At 38.2% G+C, this 26,805-nt stretch overlaps 1 protein-coding gene across 2 annotated transcripts in view; it reads right to left on the reverse strand.

Moving 5' to 3' along the window:
- The window catches only part of ADAM2 (ADAM metallopeptidase domain 2), a 70,240-nt gene that overhangs the window by 3,566 nt on the left and 39,869 nt on the right, over nucleotides 1–26,805 (reverse strand). Inside the window, 10 exon segments of one of the 2 annotated variants that reach the window (NM_001082677.1) lie at nucleotides 134–296; nucleotides 7,776–7,959; nucleotides 8,179–8,256; nucleotides 15,707–15,890; nucleotides 18,061–18,102; nucleotides 18,105–18,110; nucleotides 18,112–18,166; nucleotides 23,899–24,094; nucleotides 24,208–24,306; nucleotides 26,295–26,478. In NM_001082677.1, the coding sequence (NP_001076146.1) occupies nucleotides 134–296; nucleotides 7,776–7,959; nucleotides 8,179–8,256; nucleotides 15,707–15,890; nucleotides 18,061–18,102; nucleotides 18,105–18,110; nucleotides 18,112–18,166; nucleotides 23,899–24,094; nucleotides 24,208–24,306; nucleotides 26,295–26,478 (1,191 nt within the window). 2 annotated transcript variants of the gene reach the window in all.

Genomic DNA, 26,805 nt, shown 5'->3' on the forward strand with positions numbered 1-26,805 from the left:
TTAATCATTATTATGCTATATAAAGACAGAAATTAAATCTGAATTATTTTTAGTTACATACCATGATGTTATCAATGACTTATGTGCCAATAAATTATACAAATCATGAATATTAAGTAGGAAATCAACATACTCATCACTTGTATAGTCCTCAGTTTTCCATTTTTTTCTTTGGAATTGAACTTTCACCAGTATAGCAATCAGTGCACCGAGAATAATGAAAAAGGGAATGAGTAAGAAAAATGGCCATCTTGTAGGTTTAGCAGTTTGGTAAACATCCTCCATGTAACGCCTAACTAGGAGAGAGAAACACCCGTGATTAGAAAGCACTCATCAGGAACATCGTAGTAAAAATATTTCCTTATTTGACTATGAGAATAAAAATTTTCAACTATTTAACAATTTTATAATTAACATGTTTTTTTTAACTTTTATTTAATGAATATAAATTTCCAAAGTACAGCTTATGGATTACAATGGCTTCCCCCCCATAACTTCCCTCCCACCCGCAACCCTCCCCTTTCCCTCTCCTTCCCCCCTTCCATTCACATCAAGATTCATTTTTAATTCTCTTTATATGCAGAAGATCAGTTTAGCATATATTAAGTAAAGATTTCAACAGTTTGCACCCACATAGAAACACAAAGTGAAAAATACTGTTTGAGTACTAGTTATAGCATTAAATCACAATGTACAGCACATTAAGGACAGAGATCCTACATGAGGAGTAAGTGCACAGTGACTCCTGTTGTTGACTTAACAAATTGACACTCTTGTTTATGGCATCAGTAATCACCCTAGGCTCTTGTCATGAGTTGCCAAGGCTATGGAAGCCTTTTGAGTTCACCAACTCTGATCATATTTAGACAAGGTCGTAGTCAAAGTGGAAGTTCTCTCCTCCCTTCAGACAAAGGTACCTCCTTCTTTGATGACCCGTTCTTTCCACTGGGATCTCACTCACGGAGATCTTTCATGTAGGGTGGTTGGTTTTTTTTTTTTTTTTTTTTTTTTTTTTTGGCCAGAGTGTTTTGGCTTTCCATGCCTGTAATACTCTCATGGGCTTTTCAGCCAGATCCGCATGCCTTAAGGGCTGATTCTGAGGCCAGAGTGCCATTCAGGACATCTGCCAATCTATGGGTCTGCTGTGTATCTCGCTTCCCATGTTGGATCGTTCTCTCCCTTTTTTATTCTATCAGCTAGTATTTGCAGACACTAGTCTTGTTTATGTGCTCCCTTTGACTCTTAGTCCTATCATTATGATCAGTTGTGAACAGAAATTGATCACTGGGACTAGTGAGATGGCATTGGTACATGACATGCCACCTTGATGGGATTGAATTGGAATCCCCTGGTATGTTTCTAACTCTACCGTTTGAGGTTAAGTCAGCTTGAGCATGTCCCGAATTGCACATCTCTTCCCTCTCTTACTCCCACTCTTATATTTAACAGCAATCACTTTTATGCTGAGTGAAATAAGCCAGTCCCAAAGGGACAAATACCTTATGTTCTCCCTGATCGGTGACAACTAACTGAGCACCAAAAAGGAAACCTGTTAAAGTGAAATGAACACTATGAGAAACAGTGACTTGATCAGCCCTTGCCCTGACTGTTGATGAACAACTTAATACGTTATCCCTCTTGGTATTTCTTTTGTTTATTTGTTCTACTCAATACTTTTGGTTGAATACTGTAATCAATACACAGTTATTCTCAAGTGTTGAAACTTAACTGAAAAGTGATCGCTGTTAAATTAACATGTTTTTATATGAAGTAGTTAACTGTCTTCTAACTCTTAACAATAATAGTCACATCTCTGGTTTTTCAATTGAGAGAACTTTCTATTCTTGATAGTCTCTTTTCAGGACTGACAATAGAGGTGAAAACAATTACAGTGTAAACCTCACACACCCTGAGTTTATTCTTAATATTTTTAATTTTCATAAGAAACACTATACATACAATAAGCAGCAGTTTGATTCAGTACAGATTGACTGCTCTAATTGCATTAATATGTGTTTTACCTAAGAAATTGCTGCTTTTCCATGTTACCTTCTAGAATAGTTACAGTTTTAGCATCTACATTTAGATTTGTGTTCAATCTCCTATTAATTACTAATTATGTTGGGATTTTGAGGCTCATTTGATCTTCTGTGAATATCCAGTTGTATTTTTACAGTTTTTTGAATTTATTTTTCTTTACCTTTCAATCATCTTTATAGATTTACTGAACAAAAGAGTAGCTATACTTTAATGCACATATTTCTGAACTGTCTATTTCATTCTGCTGTTATATTTGTGCATCTATCCTTTTCCAGGGCCATATGCTCTTGATTAATGAATGCAAATACATACTGAAGCTATACTATACTTTATATGAAATGATTGAGTAAATATAAGGTAATATAGTTAATATAAGATAAATAGACTAAGTCATATTTTTCTTTTATTTTCAGGATTACCTGGCCCTTCTATGGCTTTTGTATACAGTTCAGAATCAGAGTGTCAATTTCTAAAAAAATATGCATGTTATTATGGTAGGTATGTCTTAAATCAATGAGTTGAAATTACAGAAATCTAAAATTGTAATTGCAATTGATGTATAAGATAGATTATGTAGCAAAAACCTGTTTTATAGATTAATTTAATTCTAGATTTATTTTGGTAAGAACTAAGACCTTAGAAGTAATAAGCCTTTCAGCAGGTGGACATGGTATATTTTTCTACATTTATCTCAATATGCTATACCTATTTGCCCTTTTTAGTTTTCAGTGTAAAGATTTTGCACATCTTTTGTTAAACTTATTCTAGTATTTTATGTTTTGATAATAACAGCATTAATTTTAGGTTGTTTATATTCACTATTGCTGTTATATAATAATACAACTATTTTTCTATGTTGATTATTTCTGCTGCCCTATCAAAGCTTTTTGAATATTATAATTAGTGGTGAATTAAGTCTGTGAACATAGAGTGGATTGAAATTATGTCTTCACAAAGACTAAGGAAGAGAGGGGAGGAAGGGGGATTTCAGGAGAGGAGGGCAGTGAGGGAAGTGTGGTTGTCTTCTTAGAACTGTACCTATGGGAGGCATGAAATCTATTCTCTTTATATTAATACAAAATTTTAAAAAATCAATACACATAGAAAGCAAGCAAATGCCAAATCAATGAGTTAGATCTTCATGAGAGCTAGATCCGGATAAAGGGGATCTGGTCTTTTGCAGTATTGTGTCTGTTGCAACTTTTTTGTAAGTTTGAAATTTTTTCCCAAATAAAAGTTTGGTAAAATAACATCTTAAAAAAGTTATTTATTGCGTCTACAAGTGTTACTGTCAAGGAAATGTAGATTTCTTAGTATTTTCTAAGCAATTGATGCTATCATCTGTGTACATAGGCAGTCTCATTTCATCCTTTTCCACCTGTTTGCCCCTTATTTTTTGTTGTTTCCTTAATACACTGGCTAGGACTTGACAGTAAAACGTTGAATAGACAAGGCGAGTGAAGACTTGGTTGCGTTGCTCCCAATTTTATGAAAAACTAAATGCACATTATCACAAGATATATTAGTACAAGTGTTTTGTTGCTGTTCTTTATCAGAGTGGAAATTGTCTTCTCTCAGTAATTTGCTGTTTTTTTTTTTTTTACAATTCATAAATAAGCTTTTTTAAAAAAGAATTATTTTATTTATTTGAAAGACAGAGTTACAGAGAGAAGTAAAGTCAGAGAGAGAGATCTTCCATCTGCTGGCTCACTCCCCAGATGGCCGCAATGGCCAGAGCAGTGCTGATCCGAAGCCAGGAGCCAGGAGCTTCTTCCGGGTCTCCCACGTGAGCGCAGGAGCCCAAGGACTTGGACCATCTTCTACTGCTTTCCCAGGCCATAACAGAGAGCTGGATGGGAAGAGCAGCCCCTGGGACTAGAACCAGAGTCCATATGGGATGCCAGCACTTTAGGCCAGGGCTTTAACCCACTGTGCCACAGCGCCAGCCCCCATAAATAAGCTTTAAATTTTGTCAAATGATTTTCTGTAGCAGATGAGACAACTGTATCAAGTTTTATTTTGCACCTAATGGTGAATTGCATGAACTGATTTTTCAAATGAGAAACAGTTCTGCATTCATGAGATAAACCCCAATGAATCTGGACTATTCTTTTTTAAAGATTTTATTTATTTATTTGACAGAATTACAGTGAGAGAAAAGGACAGAGAGGAAGGTCTTCCTTCCGTTGGTTCACTCCCCAAATGGCCACAACAGCTGGAACTGTGCTGATCCAAAGGCAGGAGCCAGGAGCTTCCTCCGGGTCTCCCATATGGGTGCAGGGGCCCAAGCACCTGGACCATTGTCCACTGCTATCCCAGGCTACAGCCGAGAGCTGGGCTGGAAGAGGAGCAACCGGGACTAGAACCCGGTGCCCTTATGGAATGCCAGCGCCGCAGGTGGAGGATTAACCTAGTGAACCACAGCACCGGCCCCTGGACTATTATTCTTTTAATATGAGTACCTCAACAAGTTAATGAAAAATAGGATGAAAATATAGGTTTATCTTGCAGCAAAATTTTTTGAAATCCATATAGTTTTTCCACAGTATGCATTTCCCATGTACTTTATGCAAACCCCTGGTATAGATAGCTACATACCATGAGTTAATATTTCATTGGTTTTTACATCTACATTCATGAAAAGAGACTATTTTTTTTTCTTTGTTAATCTCCTAGTCTGAATTTGGCATTCAGGCTGTTTTCCTCATACAAAGAGTCGATAGGGCTTTCTCCACCACCAAGACCTACAATGGAGTTTCTTCCTTGCAAAACTTTGGTTAATTTACCTTTATGGGTCTGTAATTTTGTTATTGCTGTTGTTTATTTTTGTTGTGATTGTTTTTTCCTATCAACTCACAAACCCAAGAAGCTTTGGCTTCTGGTTTTTTAGTTCTTTTTTTTTTTTTTAAAGATTTATTTATTTTACTTGAAAGAGTTACACAGAGAGAGGAGAGGCAGAGAGAGAGAGAGAGAGAGAGAGAGAGAGGTCTTCCATCCGCTGGTTCACTCCCCACTCCCCGGTTGGCTGCAATGGCCAGAGCCGCGCTGATCCGAAGCCAAGAGCCAGGAGCTCCTTCCAGAGAGCTGGATCGGAAGTGGAACAGGGGGGACTAGAGCTGGCACCCATATGGGATGCCGGTGCTTCAGGCCAGGGCTTTAACCTGCTGCACCACAGCGCCGGCCCCTGGTTTCTTCTGGGAATTTTTGTATGTCAAATTAAAGATGCACTCGTTTAACCAAAGACCATACTTGCAACGCTTTTTGACATAAACCTTTATATTGGACCCTGGTGGGACTGTTGTGAAATGATCTACCTAACATCCTTTGTAGCCTTATTGTTGGAGGACTCATGAGGCCTCTTCACAAAATACTCTGTATAGATGGAAAGGCCTCTAGGAGGAATCAACTTAGGTTCTCCTACATTTTGGACAGAGGGCTGTATAGTCAAGTGTTTGACTTAATTTTTATCTGGTATTAAATTTTATTACTCAAAATTTCAAATCTGGCCTTTAGCTATTTTATCCATTTATTTATTTATATTTTTTGCTGGGAGAAACCAGGAATAATTATTAGTATTTTCAGAAAAGAAATACAAGCTCTTTTATACTTGCTTTGTATTCGACTTCTCACCGACCAGAAGCTTGAGTTCTATTTTCCACAGCTCTGTAGGCAGCAGTGACACCGAGCTATTTATCACTTGATAGTAAGTACTTGGCTTTCTAATCACATGCTTTTAAACTATCCTTGAATTGCTCAGCAACTGTTTTCCCAAGACAATGTCCACAGGCACTAATATCTCCAACAGTCTGCTGCAGGCCTGTGGCTTTTCCATCTACCACTCAAGTCCAAAGCTAATGCTGGATGTTTCAGATTCTTATTAGAGAAATACACTACACTGGTTACTAACTTTTTTCTATTATATACTGCAGTGTAGGAAAGTAAAGCTTTGTAGCTTAAAAATATTATTCAATTTAGCTCACGATTGTGTGGGTCATGAACTTGGGGAGGGATTTAGTTGGGAGAGGGAATTTTCGCGTCTCAGTGTATCCAAATTTAATACATTGCACCTGGTATTCAACAAAATGAGTTGCTCTAGGAATGATAGGTCTAAGAATAAGTATTCCATCACCACCGCCACCACCCCTACCTCCAAAAGAAAAAGAATAAGAGAAAAGACCCAGTTAGAATTTGCAGTAAGACCATGGGAACCCTGGAATGTCAGTTCTTCACATTTTATTTGATCCACCACACCTCTAAGTCCAGCTTGATCCAGGTAGGATCCATTGCTCATTGGGGAAATGGTATTTGTGCACACGGCCAGGAGAAATTAACTGCACCCAACTTGAATACAAACCATAGTAAGCTAATTGCTTTTACTAGATTGGAAGTTGCTTGATCATATCAGGGGGTCTCCAAAAAAATTTATGGAAAATGAAAAAAAAAAAACAAAACTATTAGATTTCAAAAATTCTTTTTCACCAAAAATTAACTTGTTTTTAATTCAATTTTCCACAAACTCTTTGAAGTCCCCTAGGACATTGCATTTTAAAAATAATGTTTCAAACTTTCCAACCTATTACTATATAGTATTTCCACATATCGGAATGAATGTGAAAATACTAAGCCTTACTTTGGCTCAAAATCTGGAAAAATAACTCTGACTGTCTATAAATTTAAGTTTCTGTATAAAAGAAAACTCGCCGCTCTAAGTGTTGTTGGATGCACTGCTTAACTGCTGGATCGTCCTGAAATCCAACACCTCCTTTCCTCTGCTTGCAGCAGTATCGCAGGGAGCTACATCCCCAAGTCCTTTGACTGGCTATCTTCTAGCTGTGTTTAATCAATTGGAGTCACAGGATGAAAATGTGGAGGATCAGAAGAGTGAGATAGCCATGGTATTTCCCCCACCCCTCAGCACCTCCAGCAGTGGCTGTGTACCCTCCACAGCGCGGCTCCATGCTGTGTTATACCTCTCCTTGTGGTCCATATCTGGCTATTCAGCCCTAATCACAGTTACGTGCCAAGCTAGCTTAGCCTCTGGTTTTAATAATACCTCCATTTATTGTCCCTCTAGCCCTAAAAAGTGGTAGTAGTTTCCTATCATTGTTTTTTTATTTATTTGAAAGGCAGAGTTACAAAGAGAGAGAGAGGTCTTCCATCTGATGTTTTAACTCCCCAGCCGTGTTTTAACGGCTGGAGCTGGGCTGATCTGAATCTTCTTCCATGTCTCCCACGTGGGTGCAAGGGTCCAAGGACTTGGGCCATCTTCCACTGCTTTCCCAGGCCATAGCAGAGAGTTAGATGAGAAGTGGAACAGCCAGGACTCGAACCAGCGCCCATATGAGATGCTGGCACCGCAGGTGACAGCTTTACTCACTAGGCCACAGCTCTGACCTACTCCTACCATTGGTAATATTAAGGTTGTCAAACCATTCTCTGATTAGATTTTCATCTCTGCCATCAAATGTGACTTGATGCCTTATGCTGAATTCTTTCTGTTTGAAGGGCTAAAGTGAGTTCCTCCTTTCCTGCCATGGCTCTCTGACAGACATATCTTATAGGTAACATATATTACATATGCTATATTTACTCTCTGGAGTAATAGAGACATGTGTGGTTTATTATGTGATGTCAATACAGAATATAAATATAAATCGGTATTCAAATACTGTTTATTAAATTTAACGAATAAAATGGAATTTAAATTATGTTTAAAATTTGTTATCAATACTTACCACCGGGAACACCGGGAATGAAAGGGGGAGTGCCAACGCTGGTAAGACCGCCAATGCCGGGAACACCGCCACCTTGGAAATTGCCGCTGTCGACGCTCCCACCAGCCCATCTCTCATCCACAGCTGAGCAATTTGGAGGTAAAAATGTAGGGTTACAGTGACAGTGCTGTAGGCTGTTGCATATCTGAAAGCAGGAGAAACAGCACTTTTTAAGATAATTTAAGAATTTTAAGTGTTCAACTAGAATTAGCAAATGATATCTAGGTCCCAGAAGGCTGATTTGCCCATGCGGGCTTATGGGAATACAAATGTATATGTGTGTGAGTGCGTGTGCAGCTGAGAGTTTGCCTTCTGGGATTACTTGCAGGAATTTCTATTCTCACCTCATAACCCTGGAACTTACCCCTTGGTTGTTGCAATTTTGTAAAGTACAGCCAAGATTCACATATGTGGTCTCCACACAGGCCTTATCTCGGCAGATCTGAAAAGGTAAGCCAAAAGAAGTTGTATGCTACCTAGATTTGACATTTAATTACAAAATTCCATACTATACTAACATAAAAGGTACTCATTCAACAATGGATATTGTTCAACTAGAAATGAATGGCTAATTTATGGTGCTACTGTGTTCCTGCATTGAGTGAGGCACTGGTTATCCGGGGGGAAGAAAGAGAATAATAGCACTGTGTTTTGTTTGTTTCCGCAGGGACAGTGGTAGAGGTGAGAGGACAGAGAGCAGTTAAGTAGGTGGTAAGTGCAACAGTGTCAGGGAAGTGTTCCTGGAATAGGGAAACCTCCTCACTGAACCCTGAAGGGGAATGGGACCTAATCTGCCTGGACATGAAAGTCAGACTCCATATAAGAAAAAAACACAATATTCTGTTGTGGTGGTAGTGTGAATATCTACTGTATTTCAGTAGGATTTGGGTCAATACATATGATTCATTGTTGTAAAGCAAAACAGTACAACTTGTGGTCAAAACACTTCTTGCAGCAATTTTAATATTCCATCCCTTATCCTCCATAATTCCACTTAAAAAGAAAAATAAGAATTTCCATTCAATGGCCCAAACAACATAGTAAATTTTCTTGAGACAACTCTTGCAATTATCATGCAGGATTATTATAACATGAAGGAGAAGAATCAAGCAGTACATTTGTCCCTTCATCAAATTTGCTTTTCAGCTATGCAAAAAGAAATAAAATATATTTTTCTTTTTTATCTTACAATTGTTTAAAAACATTTTGCTATATTCCATAGCAGGTAAAACTTCCACCTGGGACACCAGCATCCCATATGGACTCTGGTTCGATTCCTGGCTGCTCCACTTCCTATCCAGCTCCCTGCCTATGTGCCTGGGAAAGTGGCTGAAGATGGCCCAAGTGCTTTGGGCCCCTGAACCCATGTGGGAGATCCAGAAAAAGCTCCTGGCTCCAGGCTTTGGCCCAGCTGTGGCCGTTGCAGCCATTTGGGAATTGAACAACTGATGGAAGATAGATCTCTCTCTCTCTGTCTCTCCCCCTCTCTCTCTGTACCTATGCCTTTCAAATAAATAAACATTTTTAAAGATCTATTTACTTATTTGAAAGTCAGAGTTACACAGAGAGAGGAGAGTTAGAGAGAGAGAGAGAGAAAGAGAGAGAGAGGTCTTCCATCCACTGGTTCACTCCCCAAATAACCCCAACAGCCAGAGCTGAGCTGATCCGAAGCCAGGAGCCAGAAGCTTCTTCCAGGTCTACCATGCGGATGCAAGGGCCCAAGGACCTAGGCCATCTTCTACTGCTATCCTGGGTCTCCCACATGGGTGCAGGGGACCAAGGACTTGGGCCATCTTCTACTGCTATCCCAGGCCATAGCAGAGAGCTGGATGGGAAGTGGAGCAGCCGGGTCTTGATCCGGCGTCCATATGGGATGCTGGTGCTTCAGGCCAGGGTGTTAACCCGCTGCGCCCCAGCATCAGCCCCAATAAACGTATTTTTTTAAAAAGGCATTTTGTAACATTCACTTCAAATATAAGCATTATTTAATACATATACTATTTTCTTCTAAACAGAGATATTTAATAACAGAGTGAAAGATTCATGGCAACAATGGTAAAGTGGAGAAAATAAAGTATATTGTCACGTGGTACAACTCAGTGAAGCACTATTTGTAACTAAATACCCAATGATGACATCCACACAATTTTTTCTCTCTATATATATTAACTTCTACAAATAAGAGAAAATGTCCAGTATGGAAATTCCTCAGAAAATTTAAAAAGACCTACCATCTGACCCAGCTTTCCCACTCCTGGGAATGTAGCCAAAGGAAATGAAATCAGCATACGAAAGAGATATCTGCACTCCCATGTTTATTTTTTAAATTTTTATTTAATAAATATAAATTTCCAAAGTACAGCTTATGGATTACAATGGCTTCCCCCCCATAACTTCCCTCCCACCTGCATCCCTCCCATCTCCTGCTCCCTCTCCCATTCCAATCACATCAAGATTCATTTTTAATTCTCTTTATATACAGAAGATCAATTTAGCATATATTAAGTAAAGATTTCAACAGTTTGCACCCACACAGAAACACAAAGTGTAAAGCACTGTTTGAGTACTAGTTATAGCATTAATTCACATAGTACAACACATTAAGGACAGAGATCCTACATGGGGAATAAGTGCACAGTGTCTCCTGTTGTTGACTTAACAATTTGACACTCTTGTTTATGGCGTCAGTAATCCCTAGGCTCTAGTCGCGAGTTGCCAAGGCTATGGAAGCCTTTTGAGTTCGCTGACTTCAATCTTATTTAGACTAGGTCATGGTCAAAGTGGAAGTTCTCTCCTCCCTTCAGAGAAAGGTACCTCCTTCTTTTATGGCCCTTTCTTTCCACTGGGATCTCACTCGCAGAGATCTTTCATTTAGGTTTGTTTGTTTGTTTGTTTGTTTTGCCAGCGTGTCTTGGCTTTCCATGCCTAAAATACTCTCATGGGCTCATCAGCCAGATCCGAATGCTTTAAGGGCTGATTCTGAGGCCAGTGCACTCCCATGTTTATAGCAGCTCAATTCACAGTAGCACAGATATGGAGTCAATGTAGATGTCCACCAACTGATGATTGTGGTATCTATACACAATGTAATATGTATACACAATGGAATACTACTCAGGCATAAAAAAAGAATGAACTCCTGACATTTGGGAAAAAAAATGGATGGAATTGGAGATCATTATACTAAGTAAAATAAACCAGACCCAGAGAGACAAAAATGTGATATTTAAAATGATCCTCCAGAGGAAGACAGTTGGGAAACTAAGAAGATATAAAGGGTAGTGTGGACATCAGAAAGAGAATAGCCAATCTGGCCGGTGCCGTGGCTCAATAGGCTAATCCTCCACCTTGCGGTGCTGGCACACCCGGTTCTAGTCCCGGTCAGGGCGCTGGATTCTGTCCCGGTTGTCCCTCTTCCAGGCCAGCTCTCTGCTGTGGCCAGGGAGTGCAGTGGAGGATGGCCCAAGTCCTTGGGCCCTGCACCTGCATGGGAGACCAGGAAAAGCACCTGGCTCCTGGCTTCGGATCAGCGCGATGTGCCAGCCGCAGCACGCCGGCCGCGGTGGCCATTGGAGGGTGAACCAACGGCAAAAGGAAGACCTTTCTCTCTCTCTCTCACTGTCCACTCTGCCTGTCAAAAAAAAAAAAAAAAAAAAAAAGAATAGCCAATCTATCATTCATGAAATAAATACTTAGGTCTTATAGTGTGTTTGGCCCCAGGAAGATACCAGCAAGCAACTCAAATCTCACCTGTTTAGGTTGCAGTAAAAAAGATAAAAAAAAAAAAAAAAGGGAGAGAATGATCCAACATGGGAAGTGAGATACACAGCAGACCCATAGAATGGCAGATGTCCTAAACAGCACTCTGGCCTCAGAATCAGCCCTTAAGGCATGCGGATCCGGCTGAAAAGCTCATGAGAGTATTTCAGGCATGGAAAGCCAAGACACTCTGGGGAAAAAAAAAAAAAAGCTAAATGAAAGATCTCCGCAAGTGAGAGCCCAGTGGAAAGAACGGGTCATCAAAGAAGGAGGTACCTTTCTCTGAAGGGAGGAGAGAACTTCCACTTTGACCATGGCCTTGTCTAAATATGATCAGAGTCGGTGAACTCAGGGGGCTTCCATAGCCTTGGCAGCTTATGACAAGAGCCTAGGGTGATTACTGAGGCCATAAACAAGAGTGTCAATTTGTTAAGTCAACAACAGGAGTCACTGTGCACTTACTCCTCATGTAGGATCTTTGTCCTTAGTGTGCTGTACATTGAGATTTAATGCTATAACTAGTACTCAAACAGTATTTTTCACTTTGTGTTTCTGTGTGGGAGCAAACTGTTGAAATCTTTACTTAATGTATGCTAAACTGATCTTCTGTATATAAAGAGAATTAAAAATGAATCATGATGTGAATGGAAAGGGAGAGGGAGTGGGAAAGGGGAGGGTTGCGGGTGGGAGGGACGTTATGGGGGAAAAGCCATTGTAATCCATAAGCTGTACTTTGTAAATTTATATTCATTAAATAAAAGTTAAAAAAAAAACAAATAAACATGTTAGATATAATGTGAGAGAAGGCCTTTTGTTGGAGACTAAGCCCCCAACATTTTATGGTAATAGCTAATTGATTGATGTAAGTGGTTGATGAATTAAGGGTGGAGGCTTGATTCAGTTATGGTGTCTGAAGGTGGCACAATTTGAAAACAATTAGATTGGATTAAGTAGCTGGGGTATAGCCCATGATTGAGTCATGGCAGCATCGTATAGAGAGACACATGGACAAGGAGGACAAATATTCTGGCTGTCCATGTGGCCCTTGCTCGACAGGTACTCCGCCATCACCAGCTTTCACTGGCATCAGATGCCAGGCTACAGTGGCTGCCCAAACTTAGACCGTGAACCTCCAAAACCATGAGCCCAAATAAACCTTATTTCTTTATAAGTTAACTTATCTCTCTGAAGGATTTTAGTTGCAGTTATAAAAGCTGACTATTAGAGTGGGATTGCAGAGAATCTTACAGTCTCTACCAAGGGAGCTGACCTTCAACCTACAAGCAGTTTGCTAGACTTAAGAAATTTACTTGGAGAGAAGGAAATGTGATAAAAGCTTGTTTCAGAAAAAGAGAATGGAGGGGCCGGCGCTGTGGCACAGCGGGTTAAAGCCCTGGCCTGAAGCGCCGGCATCCCATATGGGCACCGGTTCTAGTCCCAGCTGCTCCTCTTCCAATCCAGCTCTCTGCTATGGCCTGGGATAGCAGTAGAAGATGGCCCAAGTCCTTGGGCCCCTATACCCATGTGGGAGACCTGGAAGAAGCTCCTGGCTCTTGGCTTCAGATTGGCACAGCTCTGGCCATTGCGGCCATCTGGGGAGTGAACCAGCGGATGGAAGACCTCTCTCTCTGTCTCTACCACTCTCTGTAACTCTGTCTTTCAAATAAATAAAATAAATCTAAAAAAAAACAAAAAACAAAAAACAAAAAAAAAGAATGGAAAGGGCAAAAAGAAATTGGAGATAGAATATTAGAATGCCATTATGGTAGCCCACAAAAATGGTAACCATCGAGTGAAATTGAGTGGCGGTGGAGACACAGATCAGTAGATGTATTTGAGACACAGTTAAAAAGTTTAAAACAGCCTGGGCTGGATCACTTTGGATTATAAATGGAGGATGAAAAGAGTTAGGTCAATGACATTAAGGATTCTGGCTTGTTTCACTCCATTGGTGGTGACACAGTTAACTGAGATGGTGGAAGCCAAGCTTGATACTCACAAGTATTCCAATGTTTTCAGAGGCCTCTTTCAGCCTATCATATCAAATGATGCTATGCTTCAATTTCCAATATGCTTAATGCACCTCTGGAGAAGCGCCAAGCCACTGATGGTAAACCAAAGAACATATAACTAGAAATATTAGCATAAAATTTTCTTCTTTGGAGCTGTGGTGCAACCAGTTGAGCCACTGCCTGTGATCCTGGCATCCCATATGGGTGCCGGTTCAAGTCCTGGCTTCTACGCTTCTGATCTGGCTCCCTGTTAATATGCCTAGGAAGGCACCTGAGGATGACCCAAATGCTTGGGCCCCAGCCACCCATTGGGGAGACCCAGATGAAGCTGCTTATGATTTCTACTTGGATTTCTGGATCAAGACTTTAAAATACAGATTTCTTCAAATCCTTTGTTGGATTCCTTCTAGGAATAACTTGGTACAAGGAGTGGTAGTGGTTAGGTATATATGTAGATATAGATATAGATATAGATATAGATATTTAGTCACCAATACCTGAGAATTGAAACTATATTTATAGCAGCCACTCTTACTTGCTCTTTGTTGACAAAAATAATTTTGGAATTTCTTATAATGATATGTTCACTCTTACTCTTAGAAGTATTTTAAAAATGGTGACACTCTAATGTGTAGAATTCATAGAAATCATTAGAATATTCAACATGCAGCTAGCTTGATCACTGTTAGTGAATAGACAGAGATATACACATGAAGGCAAAGTTTCGGGGCTACTACTTGTGTAACCTCCCCAAGATGTCTACCTAGCCCTCCTCTCTCCCTGCTGTGGAGCAGAAACTTCTCCAGCATCAATATGCATTGGTACTTAAATCTTTAACAAGAGCGTTTTAAAGCTGCTTAAATAGGTGTCAACTTGGCGGGACACCTCTTTGGTCACGAACACTCTTTTACCCCTCACCAACCATGGTGAACAAAGATGGCACATTCTTTTTTATTAGCTCTTTCCTACCACCCATCCTGCAATGTGGGGCTAGCCAGAGCTTCAGTTAATCACCTTGAAAGTACAGGAGGAGGAACACAGTATAGGATACATAGCTGAAAACCAGACTGATGACAATAGTGGAGCCACATAACTATATTGGATGGGCAACCTCCAAACTCACTTTCCATTAGCGGGACAAATAAAGTGCTAGCTGTTTGAGCCACTCTTGCTAATTCTTTTTTACTGTGCTGTTCTTCAATGATATAGCCTATGTTAGGCTGTTGAGAAATAATGGATAATTTAAAATTAAAGACAGTCTGGGGCATTAATTTGGAAAATATTCTTCAAAGTAAATTTCATGAAAGCAAATATATTACAAAGCTTTAAAAATAACTGTGTTTTGTGTGACAATTTGGGGTAATGTTTTCATTTTGTACACTTTTTCTACTTCTTTATTTTCTAAATGAATATTAGTAAAGCTAGACTGAAGAAGACATTCAAATTGTGTAAAAAGTATTTCCTTAACTATTAGGTAAACTATTTTAAATATGTGTATATTCATAATGATATGCAATGAAGATGTGAAAGAATAATTAGATTTAACTTATACAAGGGTGCTTCAAAAATTTTATGGAATATGGAATTGAAAGATAAGTTTCTTTTGGTACAGAGAAATACTAAAATCCATGCATTTTTTTGGTAATATGCATTTTCCGTGAACTTTTAAAGAACCCCACCTAAGTATGGACATAAGTAGTTACTGAAAATGGCAAGTATAATTATATTTCAGGTATGTGATGTGGATGGGTGTTTGTTTCACTCTATGAAATCATGATTATTTTCATCACTACAATGGTAAGATCTTACTATAACAATATAATGTATCCAAAGATAATTCATAATTTAATGAAATATCCTGAACACTGTGACTCTCAATCCCATCAATATACACAATTTACATTAAAAACACAAAATAGCCAATGAATTGCTGATAACAATATATTCTATCACTGTGTCCAGATTATATTTTATTTTTAAAAAATTTTTCTGATATTCCAAATTTTCTTCAATGAAAATACACTTAATTTATGATGGCAAACACAAAATATGTAGCATTCAATAAAAGAGTATAAAATATTAGAAAATTATTTGGTAAGAAAATACTATTGACCAACCTACCTTATTGCTACCACACACAGCTCCATTTGGTACCCACATCTTTGCAGCATCTAGATGATCTGGTTTATATTCCAGGGAAAGGCAGATTGATCCACTTACGTTGGCATATATAATAGTAGCATTTTTAATGTCAATTATATTCTCAGTTGTATGTTTACACATTAATTTTCCACACTTCCGATTACTATAATTTTTCCATAAATGAAAATCATTAATTTTAATATATGGAAATATTAGAATATCATATATAAAGCTTATATATTTTTACAGAGCCAATATTTGCAAAAGAATATATGTAATTAATTTTGGGACTTCAAAAAACAGGAGGGGCTTATCTGAATTGCTACTGAGAAATGAACATTGTAATAATTATGAGCTACTTCCTAGTTAGCCTGCTTACTTTGCTTGTGAATCCTTCACACTCATTTGATACTCAAACATCCTGAAATCCAACCTTAAAAAATTGGTAAATTTGTTTAAGTATCAGGCTTCCTGTATTCCCTTTTCAGTTTAGCATTATGGATCTCCAACAGAAGAGATACTGAAAGATACTGAGACAATCAGTACTAAAATAAAACCATTAGCATACTTCATAATGGTAGTGCTGTAAGCCACAGAGAAAAATCATAAAAGTAACTAGAAAATAAAGAAACATTACCAACCAAAAAGCCCTAATACACTGGAGGATTAACTTTCCAACAGTAAAAATAACAAAACAAAACAGTAGACTGTTGAATGACAGATATCAAAGGTCAATGTGGGCAAGCTTCCCACTCTACATGCAGAAGAAATTTTCCCCCAAATCAGGCAACAGGACAATGATTTTAAAAATTTGTCATCATGAATCCTGGATTAAGGAAAATGTAACCTAGGTTCTTCTAATTGAAAGAATGTATGGCCAAGTAAATAAAACAAATACAAGGAAAGGAATACTTTTTCCCATAACACGGTCCTCGCTAATAAAGCAAAGGCAGATAACGGAATTAGAAAATCATCAATAGGTTTTAGAACAAGTAGGCAAAAATTTAAAGAGAAACAGAATATTCCCACCATCTTATAATGCCCCATAAAATTACACATTAAATATGTGAGGAAAAATATTAACTATACAGTTGAGAAACTTAATGAAAAAGAAGCTTACCAAAATATGTAATTAAAATTTCCAATATGGAAATAAAATGATATGTGTCTTTGTGAAAACTGCAGTGGAGGACACAACATCACTTCAGTGTTGAATGGGCAAAATGTATAACCTGAATATAATTATGATAACTATCAAAAAAATGCAACTTTTCAGGAAATTCTACAAAATAATTAACCGTAGCATTTTTAAAGAAAAGATCTAAAAAATGCAAATGAAAAGTTCCAGACTAAAAAACTGTAAAAACAAAGTATGAGTACATGCAAGTAGGTGACTACAGATTTGTTCCTGAGCAAGGGAAAATATCTATAAATACTTCATTGAGACAATCAGTGAGGTTTCAGTATGAACCATGCTGGATAGCTAGAATACATTTATGCAAGAAAATATATTTATCCTAAAGAAAGATGCACTGATTTATTCAGGGGTAAAAAAGCATAGTCTCCAATTTATACTCATATGGGTCAGAAGAATAATTATGAAGAGAGGACAGGGAAGAAGAGTTAGAAAAAGGGTTAAAGCAAATAGGCAAAATGGAAATAATTGGTGAATCAGGACAAAAGGTAAATGGTGATTCTTTGTGCTGCTCAGACAAACTAGAAACTTTTACAGAATTTTTACTTTTACTTTTGAAATAATATCAAAATAAAATTTTTAAGAAGTGAGTGGGGTTAAGGAACCCTCTAGTTCTACTTCATCTACTATGAGAATAGCTAATAGTTGACCCTCACATAGTGCACACCCTGTGTCAGTCACACCAGTCTACATGTTTTTCATCCAGGATCTGTATCACTCCAGTGATGTCAGCGATACTCATAGTTCATGTATGAGAAACTGAAGTATATGCCTGATGCCACACAAACAGCTCAACACTGGAGTTGGGCTTTGAAAACAGAAGTCTGACTGTAGCATTTGTTCACACTTCAACCCTCTATACATCATCATCCTGGATAAAATTAAGGTGATAGCATCTAAAATTTTTTTGAAAAAATGGATTAATGGTGAGTAATGTTTCTAAATGTAAATTAAACACTTGGTAGGGGGAAAATACAAAGCATAATTTGGGTATACAAGAAAGAAAAATGCTTATCCATCCATGACCCCTTTACAGCAGGTGCTATTTTGCTTTCATATAAGATTTATTGGCTGGTGCTACTTTCAAATGGAAGGCTTTAATAAACAGAGGTTCTCAGATAGATTTGTTGGAGCATACCCAGATTCACACTTTTTGTACCCGTCATGAGTTATGCCACAGTTCCCAGATATATCAGCCATAGCATTCAGTTCTTCATAACATTCTGGAGTGCCACCTTCTACTTCTGAAAAACAGTACAATTAGTCCTATTAAATGTGTATTAATTTACATTAAAATGATTAACACCTACATTAAAAAACTGGGATGTTTTAAAATATTTTGAACAAAATAAGACTATAATGTGCAGGGAAGGAGAGGCAAATCTAAGACGATGACTTCCACGAGGTAGCACTGCTTTGTCTTGCCATTTCTTTCTTTCTTTCTTTTATTTTTTTATAGGCAGAGTTAGACAGTGAGAGAGAGACAGAGAGAAAGGCCTTCCTTTTCCGTTGGTCCACCCCCGCAAATGGCTGCCACGGCTGGCGCACTACGCCGATCCGAAGCCAGGAGCCGGGTACTTCTTCCTGGTCTCCCATGTGGGTGCAGGGCCCAAGCACTTGGGCCATCCTCCACTGCCCTCCCGGGCCACAGCAGAGAGCTGGCCTGGAAGAGGGGCAACCGGGACAGAATCCGGCACCCCAACCGGGACTAGAACCCGGGGTGCCGGCACCGCAGGCGGAGGATTAGCCTAGTGAGCCCCCGCACTGGCCAGCCGTTTCTGTGTTAGGGCTATCCACCTGCCAGGACGAGGAGTCTCAGTGAGTAGATGCATTGAGCTGTCCAGAAAGCCCTGGAGAATTATGCCCTAGAAACAAGGGTGAGCTGAACCTTACCTAAACTTCAACCAACCCTCAACAAATGTCAGTTTTGGACCTAACTGAGATGATTAGTTTCTCATTTCTAATGACTAGCAGAAGAAAAACTTTGATGGCAGTATCTATACAAGAAGAACATTTAGACTAAAGACAGGACTTTTCAAAGGTAACAGCTAAAAACGAAAAACAGCAGAACAATTTTGAACTAGAAATATGTCTCCATCTAAAATATCATGTAAGAACAAATAAGACACAAACAAGCATATAGCTATGTTAAAATAATGAAGAGTATCATGGTAAACATAGAATAAACCAGATTCCATATGATATAAATCTGCAAGAAGGAAAGGCATTAAAGAATTCAAATATTTATGGAGAGATAATTAAATATAAATATATATTTGAATTTTTAAAAATCTGTGCAGTAATATATTTAAGCCACAGTTCCAAGAAACTCAGAGAATACTATGTGCACACACATATACCAGGGAGCATATCATATGACAATGGACAGAAGTTAAAGAAAGAGGAGTTCCTAATGGAAGGAACAGGAGATAAGTGTGGCAGATTTTTCTTCAGAGAAGATGGAAACCATTTGACAACACTGAAAACATACCAATCTACAATTATAGTTGGTGTTTTCAACATGGCTTTTCTTAAAATACCTGAATAAATTATTAGCCAACTTGATCTAAATGACATTTATTTTATGGAACACTAAAAGTAACAATGGCAACACATATACCCTTTTCAAGTGTATAGAAAACATTCAGAAAGTTTGTCTTTCAGGACATAAAATACACCTCAACAAATTTAAAAATACTGTATTAATCAATATATTTAGACCATAACAAAATCAAGGTTATTGATCACAGAAAGATACATCAAAAAATTCCCAAATGCTTGAACCTTAAACAATAAAATTCTGTGGCAGAGTGGGTTAGCTGCTGCCTTCAGCATCACATATGAGCACCTGTTTGAGTCCTGGCTGCTCTACTTTCCATCCAGCTCACTGCTTGAGAAATAAAGAAAAAATGAAATAATGAATGTAAGAGTAGACATTAGTAAAAACAAGAACAGAAAAACAATAAGAAAATTGATGAAATAAAAAAACTGGATTTTTGAAAAAAAATAATTCAGTGTAAAAATCTTTAGTCAGACTAACAAGATAAAATGAAAGACACATATTATAACTACAAGGATTGGAAAAGAGGAGAGATTATTGTAAGAAAATGCTTATGGTTTTTTTCAAACAGCATGACCAGCCTGAGTCCGGTCATAACATAGACCTCCAGCTTATAGTCCTGTAGTTTTAAAACACAGCGGGACTGTAACAGATATTCTCATACAAGGCCTGTGCCACAGTCCCAAGCAATCCTCATCCCCTTCCTGCTTGCCCAGCAACTGGTCTGGGCACCAAATCACCTGCCCAGTCTCAGGCAACATCAAGAGGATTGTGACTTCCAAAGTACTCAGCCAATGAGGAACTGAGGGAAGGGACCTGAGCCCTGGAAGGTAGCAGAGTGCTTGGTTCCTGTCTCAGGGGTGTCTGCCACCAGACACCCACCCTGCAAGGTCATGGACAGAGCCTTGCTTCTTGCATTCCTCGTGTGTCTGAGCCCATTGTTTTGTGGAAAGGTGGTCTCAGGTGGGTTTATTCACCACAAATACTACATATCTTACAACATCAAAATAATCATCATTGGTACTAAAAAAAAAACTGCAACAGATTTGACAATTTAGGTGAAATGGAGGACAAATTCCTAGAAAGGTCCAAACTTGTGCAAAAACTCAGCTCAACATCAAATAGAGGATTCCAAGATGGCAGAATAGGGGGAAGATGTACTGCTCTCAGCTAGGGGAAAATAGCAAAAGAAAAAAAAATGTGGAGGAAGTGTAGTCTCAGGGGAGAGTGAGAGAGAAAACTGCAGTGGAAACTCTACATCCGGGACTTGAACTGGTGCTCCTATGGGGTGCTGGGGCTGCAGGCGGAGCCTCAGACTACTATACCACAGTGCCAGCCGCTGTCTGCAACTTCCCAACAGACAACTCCGGAGCCATCCACCTTCACAGGCAACTTTTACCAAACATCCCAGGAAGAGATCATTTCAGGGCTACATGCATGTTTATGGGTTATCGTAGAGGAGAGGCATTTCCAAGACGTCTTTTTTGAGACCAGCCATACACTTAAATCAGAAAAGACATTCAAGAAATAAATCTACAGACTGTGTTTCTTGTGAACATAGGGGCAATGATCCTTGGAAAAAAAATCAGTAAATAGAACCCTATAAAATGTAAAAGGAATGATAATAAAAAGTTGAACAGTCAAAAATCTATTGGTGTAACTCACCACATTAATGGACTAAGTAAAAATATGATAATCTATATACATATAGAAAAATTCTAACAGATTTCATCCTCAATTTGGGATAAAATCTTCCACTGGAACAAAAACCTAAAAACAAGCAAAGCAAGCCTCAAACTAATATAAAATTTATGGTGAAAGACAATGCTTTCTCACTACACACACAGAACAACAATGTCTACTCTCTTCATTCCAATTCAACATCATATTGGAAATAGAAAATATTACAATGATGGCAAAGAACTAGAAAGAATTGAGTTTGGAAAGGAAGACACAAAACTGTCTCTTTGTGTATGACAGGATTGTCTATGTAGAAAATCCTGAAATACATTCAAGAAAAAATTCTAAGATCCAGTAAATGAATTTAGCAAGGTTTCAGGTTACTAGCAGAAAATTTTAAAAATCACACACCAATAGAAATCATCTATTTTCCATGACACCAGTAAGAAAGATACTTAGTGTAAGTCTTAAAAATTATATGCAAGGCACACACACACACATACACACACACATATATATATATGAAATTCAGATAAATGTGGAAGACATAAACAGGTGGAGAGACACATAGGGTTCAATAACCGGAACACTCAACATTGTTATCAGTTGTCAGTTCTAAAATTGATCTATCCTTGCAGGCAATTCCAATAAAATCTCAGGAGGATTTTAATTTATTTATTTAAAACCTTTATTTTCTTTTTATTTGAAAGAAGGGAGAGAGAAAAAGAGAGTTTTTACCATGAACTTGTTCACTTCCCAAATGCCTACAATAGCTGGGGCTGAGGCAGGCTGAAAGCCAAGAGTTCAGAACTCAGTCAAGCCTCCAACATGGCTGGCAGGGACCCAAGTACTTTAACCATCATCTGTTGCAAGCCAGGGTGCACACAAGCAGGAAGTGGGTACTGAAAGTGGAGCTGAGGCTCTAAGCCAGGCACTCCAACATGGGATGTGAGCAACCCAAGTGACATCTTAACCACTATGCCAGATGCCAGCTACAGGAGCATTTGTTGAAGACCTTAATAAACTGACTTTATCATTTAGATGGAAATTTAGATGGACTAGAATAACCAAAACAATTTTGAAATAAAGCAAACTTGTACTTCAAAGGGAAAGTAGTATTGGAGAAAGGATAACAGAAATGTGATAGAAAGGGGAGTCCTATGAAATAGACTCACACACATTTATTTTCTACTAAACTACACAGGCAATTATACAGTGTTGTGATGGAAAAGATATAAGCATTTGTGGAAAACTAAATGAAAATATGCTTAAAAATTACCAAAAAAAACCTGGATCATTATCTTGGTCCCTAGAGAAAACTAACTCTAAATGAATCAGTAGCCTACAAGTGAAACCCAAAGCTATACAACAGTTAAAAGACAAAAATCAGATGAAATTCTTATGATTGTGTTTAGGCAAAGATTTTCTGTCTATGATACTGAAAGCATGATCTACATAGGACAATATCTGATAAATTGCATTTGAGCTAAAGAACCTCTATTCTTCAAATTTTAGGTGAACAGAATTAAAAATATAAGTACAGACTGGGAGAAAACATTTATAAATTCCATATCTGAGAAAATATTTTCAGCTGGAATATTTGAACATCTCTTAAATAATGAAACAAACAACAGTGAAAATGGGACAAAGGATTTGAGTAGATGCTCTTCTAACCAACACCTGCAGCTAGGCAATTAAAGTGTAACCAGATAGTCAAGACCATCGCAGTCAGAGCAGCAGAAATGATCCCACAGTGAAATCATGCCACATAACCTTTCAGAATGCACAAAAATCTTTTAAAACCCTATAGTTCATTTTAATTTAAGACTGATATTATCAGGAGCTATAGCTCACAAACAATGGACCTCTATTATTATCATCAATGCAAATGGTATGGTCACTTTGAAGAACAGTTGGGCAGTTTATCTGGCTAAACATATATTGAACATCCCACCCAACCATCCCCATTCCTAAAATGTTTACAAAAGGAAATTTTAAAATACGTGCACAGGCAAACTTGTGTGCAAAGGTTTTAGTGTCTTTTTTCATAATTGACAAATTCTGAGCACAACGTTTTAGAAAATAAGTAACAGTTGTTCATCCACACAATAGACTATTTTAGCAATATAAAGGAATAGCTTCCTTGCCTATTACCACAGGCACTTCAAAACTGAGCCAAAGTTTTTTAAAAGATTAGGAGGCAGCATTCTTTTACATTGCCTTTGACTGCAGGGAAACTTCCAAGGCCTTTTCACTGTATTTGACCTGATTAATCAGACTTTTGAGCTCTAAAAGTGCTCAATGCAAAAAGTGTACCGTGTTTTTTGACAGCCTCCCCTTATAATCCCAACGATTAACAAGTCTCTGCTGTATCTTTTCTGGAGAGGTTCTCTGCCTAAGGCAAGTCTGATCTTCAACTTCAAGGATCTGCAAACAGCCCTGGGAACCAGGTGGCTTGTAGTCATCATCTTGAATATATTAAGTTGCTTTTACTGCTGGCATTCGGGAGTGCCAGAGACATTTGAGCCTCCTCCTCCATTACTTTGTGGAAACAATTCAGAATAAAAATTCCAAACTACTTGCATTTTTTTCCCTTACAAGAGTCCTCTCTTTTTTTTTTTTCTATAATTCTTTAAAATATGTATACTAAATGTATAGCACGATTTTATATCGTTATCAATTTATTTCCAGCTTCAAGAAAAACGCATGGATGTGAAATCAACTGGTAATAAATACCTTCACCAAATATACTTTTACATTGTTCAGGTGGACTAATGCATGATCCATCAACACAGATCCATTGATTTTCACCACATGGATGCCCATTCTGAATAACGATGTCGTCCGGACATAAGGCGGATGTTCCATTGCAATATTCAAAGAGATCACATTCGCCCACAGGAGGCCTACACGATTGTCCTCTTTCCTTAAACTGGTGAGGGGAGGCAGATGGTATTGAATAAAGCAGGATGTGAACATATAAGCATCATAAAGAATCATAATTTTTCTGCTGCAGACAACAGAAAGGCTTTAAAAAGCACTTACAGTGCAATTTTCACAGCACTCGCCTTCTGCACACTGTGAACCTACTTCTAGCCTGCACGTGGCGGAATTACAGCATATTGGTACTGCACGGCCACACTCCTGAAAAGTAAATGAAATTCCCTGAAGGACCTGCCAACTCTTAGAGGTGTTGGGTAGGCATTTCACAGATGGAAACATATTAATTATAGATGCCTAACTCACGTGCTAGCAAACAGAAAAACAGAGCCACTTACATACTTACCATACATTAACTGACTGCCTTCCAAGTGACACTTCTTGAAGTGTTTTCTCTATTCCTAGAGATCTGGCTGTGTCAGTAATAGGATTCCCTGAAGCCCTGGAATTCAATATTGCTAAGACATTGAGAAGATTTCTGGTTCTTGCAGACAAATAAATGCTTAAATACATGATGTGGAATAGACAGAAATGATGTTTTAAATATTTCATTGCAGTGACTTGCTCTTTCTTGATCCTTCTGAATCTACTATAAACCTCAACATTTTATGGGATATTGTAGGCTTCTTTAATTCTCTACTGAAGGGCTAGATATGATATTATTTCTGAAGGAGATTGAAATGATCATCTTTACATCACTTGCTCATATTTTATTTTGCCCCATTTTATACTATAATTCTTCTATGTCAGGTGAAGGTGCTTTAAAAAGTTCTGTGATCATAGTCATAGAACTATGATAGGGAAGGAGGGAGAAGCCTGGATAGATAGTGCGTTCAGACACACATGCTTTTCTTCATTCCCAAGATTTAAGGTAGGATTAGTTGGGGGAAAATGTCACTAATTTGCATAAAAATAAATCATGAATTTTAGTAGTCTCAATATGAGTTCCAGCAAGACATTCACTAGGAAATACTAAATTTTCAGTACTTTTCACAGCTATTTCACCGAGTAAAATTCATTGCTACTGCTAACTATATGGAATCTTAGAGGAGAAAGTTGTATCACAGTGGTTTAGTGTTCAATTAGATGACATTTAATGGAGCTAAGACAAGACACACTACTGTCAAAATTTAGTAGAGATTTAGATGCTGTTTGTATTCAAGACAAAGCAAGCAAGATGGTGGGGAATTTCTTAAAAATTTATCACCTATTACGATCTAAGAACCCACTTTTAAATCAGGAGGGTAGTCACCTGTGACCTTGCCCCTGCAGTAGAAAATATTGACTGATTGAACTCTGCTCACATCTTGATTCTCCTGGCCTCCAGCACCCACTGCGAGTGCCCCCCCCCCACTCCATTTCTCATTTCATTACCTTCATCTCTATTCACTCAGATTCCTTTGGTACATCAGCTTTATTTAAAATTTCTGCTGTTTGCAAAAACAAGCTTCATTGCATATGTTCCAAATATTTCTGACTTAAATACTGACCCGAATTAAAGTGTGTTTCCTATATTTTCTTGGGGCACAGTGAAAGCTTTTCATCTATTTTTCTGACTGCCAGAAGATTTTTAAGTTAAAAAGAAATACCATGAAGCAAAACACTAAGTGGAAGAGAGCAAACCTTGGCCAACTCAGTTATAGGATTAATGACCTTGAAGTCTACCCATATGACAGGGTAGAAGGTCGTTCGTTATCGGGTCCAGGAAGGAGGAAGAAATGGGAGCGTGACCACTCAGAGCACTAAGTGGGAATTATGCAAGTTGTGCAGGATGAAGAAGTTCTGGAGACCTGGTACAATAATGTCACTAGAGTTAATGATACTTGGTGTATTCTTGAAATTTGCCAAGATACGAAGTGTTCTCACCAAGAAAATTTAGAAAGAAGGCACTGAGTTTACAGATATGTTACTTACCCTGATGGTGGCAAATATTGAGCAACATATACATTCATTAATTCATCAAGTTGTACACAATAAATACATACAATAAAGCTGGAGTGAAAAATCAAATTACTTGTAATTTACAAATCACGGAGTCTGTACAATATAGAATGGCAATTGGTTTGTTGTGATACCTATATCCCTCACAGGAAAGTGAATTTGACAAATGAAAAGCAAGGAAAGTACAACACGACAAAGACTAACAATTTCTGATGCAATTGTGGCAAATATTCCTTCAAATTAGCACGAACCTCTGCTGTCCCACAGTCACACATTTCTCCTGCTTCCACTATTGAGTTACCACAAACGGCATCCTGCTTGTAAAATGGCTCTAAGCGTGGCAGATTTTGAAGACACTGGGACTTCTGCTTTGAAATAAAACGTGAAAAATCTTCGATGCTGCAGTTACTAAAGATCTTCACGCCGCTGGAGTGACTAAAAACACATCAAACTTCAATTTTTATATATGTATTTCCATAAATGGCCTATGTTCAGAATAAAACTATGTAGTTGCAATCCATAACAAAACTACTGCTCAGTTTCCCCACTGTCAAGATGTTCATTCCATGGGCACAGAAAGTCCACCTTGCAAGCGTTTATATTGAATATTTCATAGGCATAACTACGCAGTACCAGTCATTAACTCTTACACTGTGCTTATTCATGACACTGCTCTCGTGTTAGCCCCTCCCTTAAAAGGGCTTCATTTGGTCCTTCCTTTTCCTGTTATCACTTCTAAATGTTGGAATACCCCTATATTAA

The sequence above is a fragment of the Oryctolagus cuniculus genome, chromosome 2 (assembly GCF_964237555.1).
Source record: "Oryctolagus cuniculus chromosome 2, mOryCun1.1, whole genome shotgun sequence".
In the NCBI taxonomy this organism is placed as follows: domain Eukaryota; kingdom Metazoa; phylum Chordata; class Mammalia; order Lagomorpha; family Leporidae; genus Oryctolagus; species Oryctolagus cuniculus.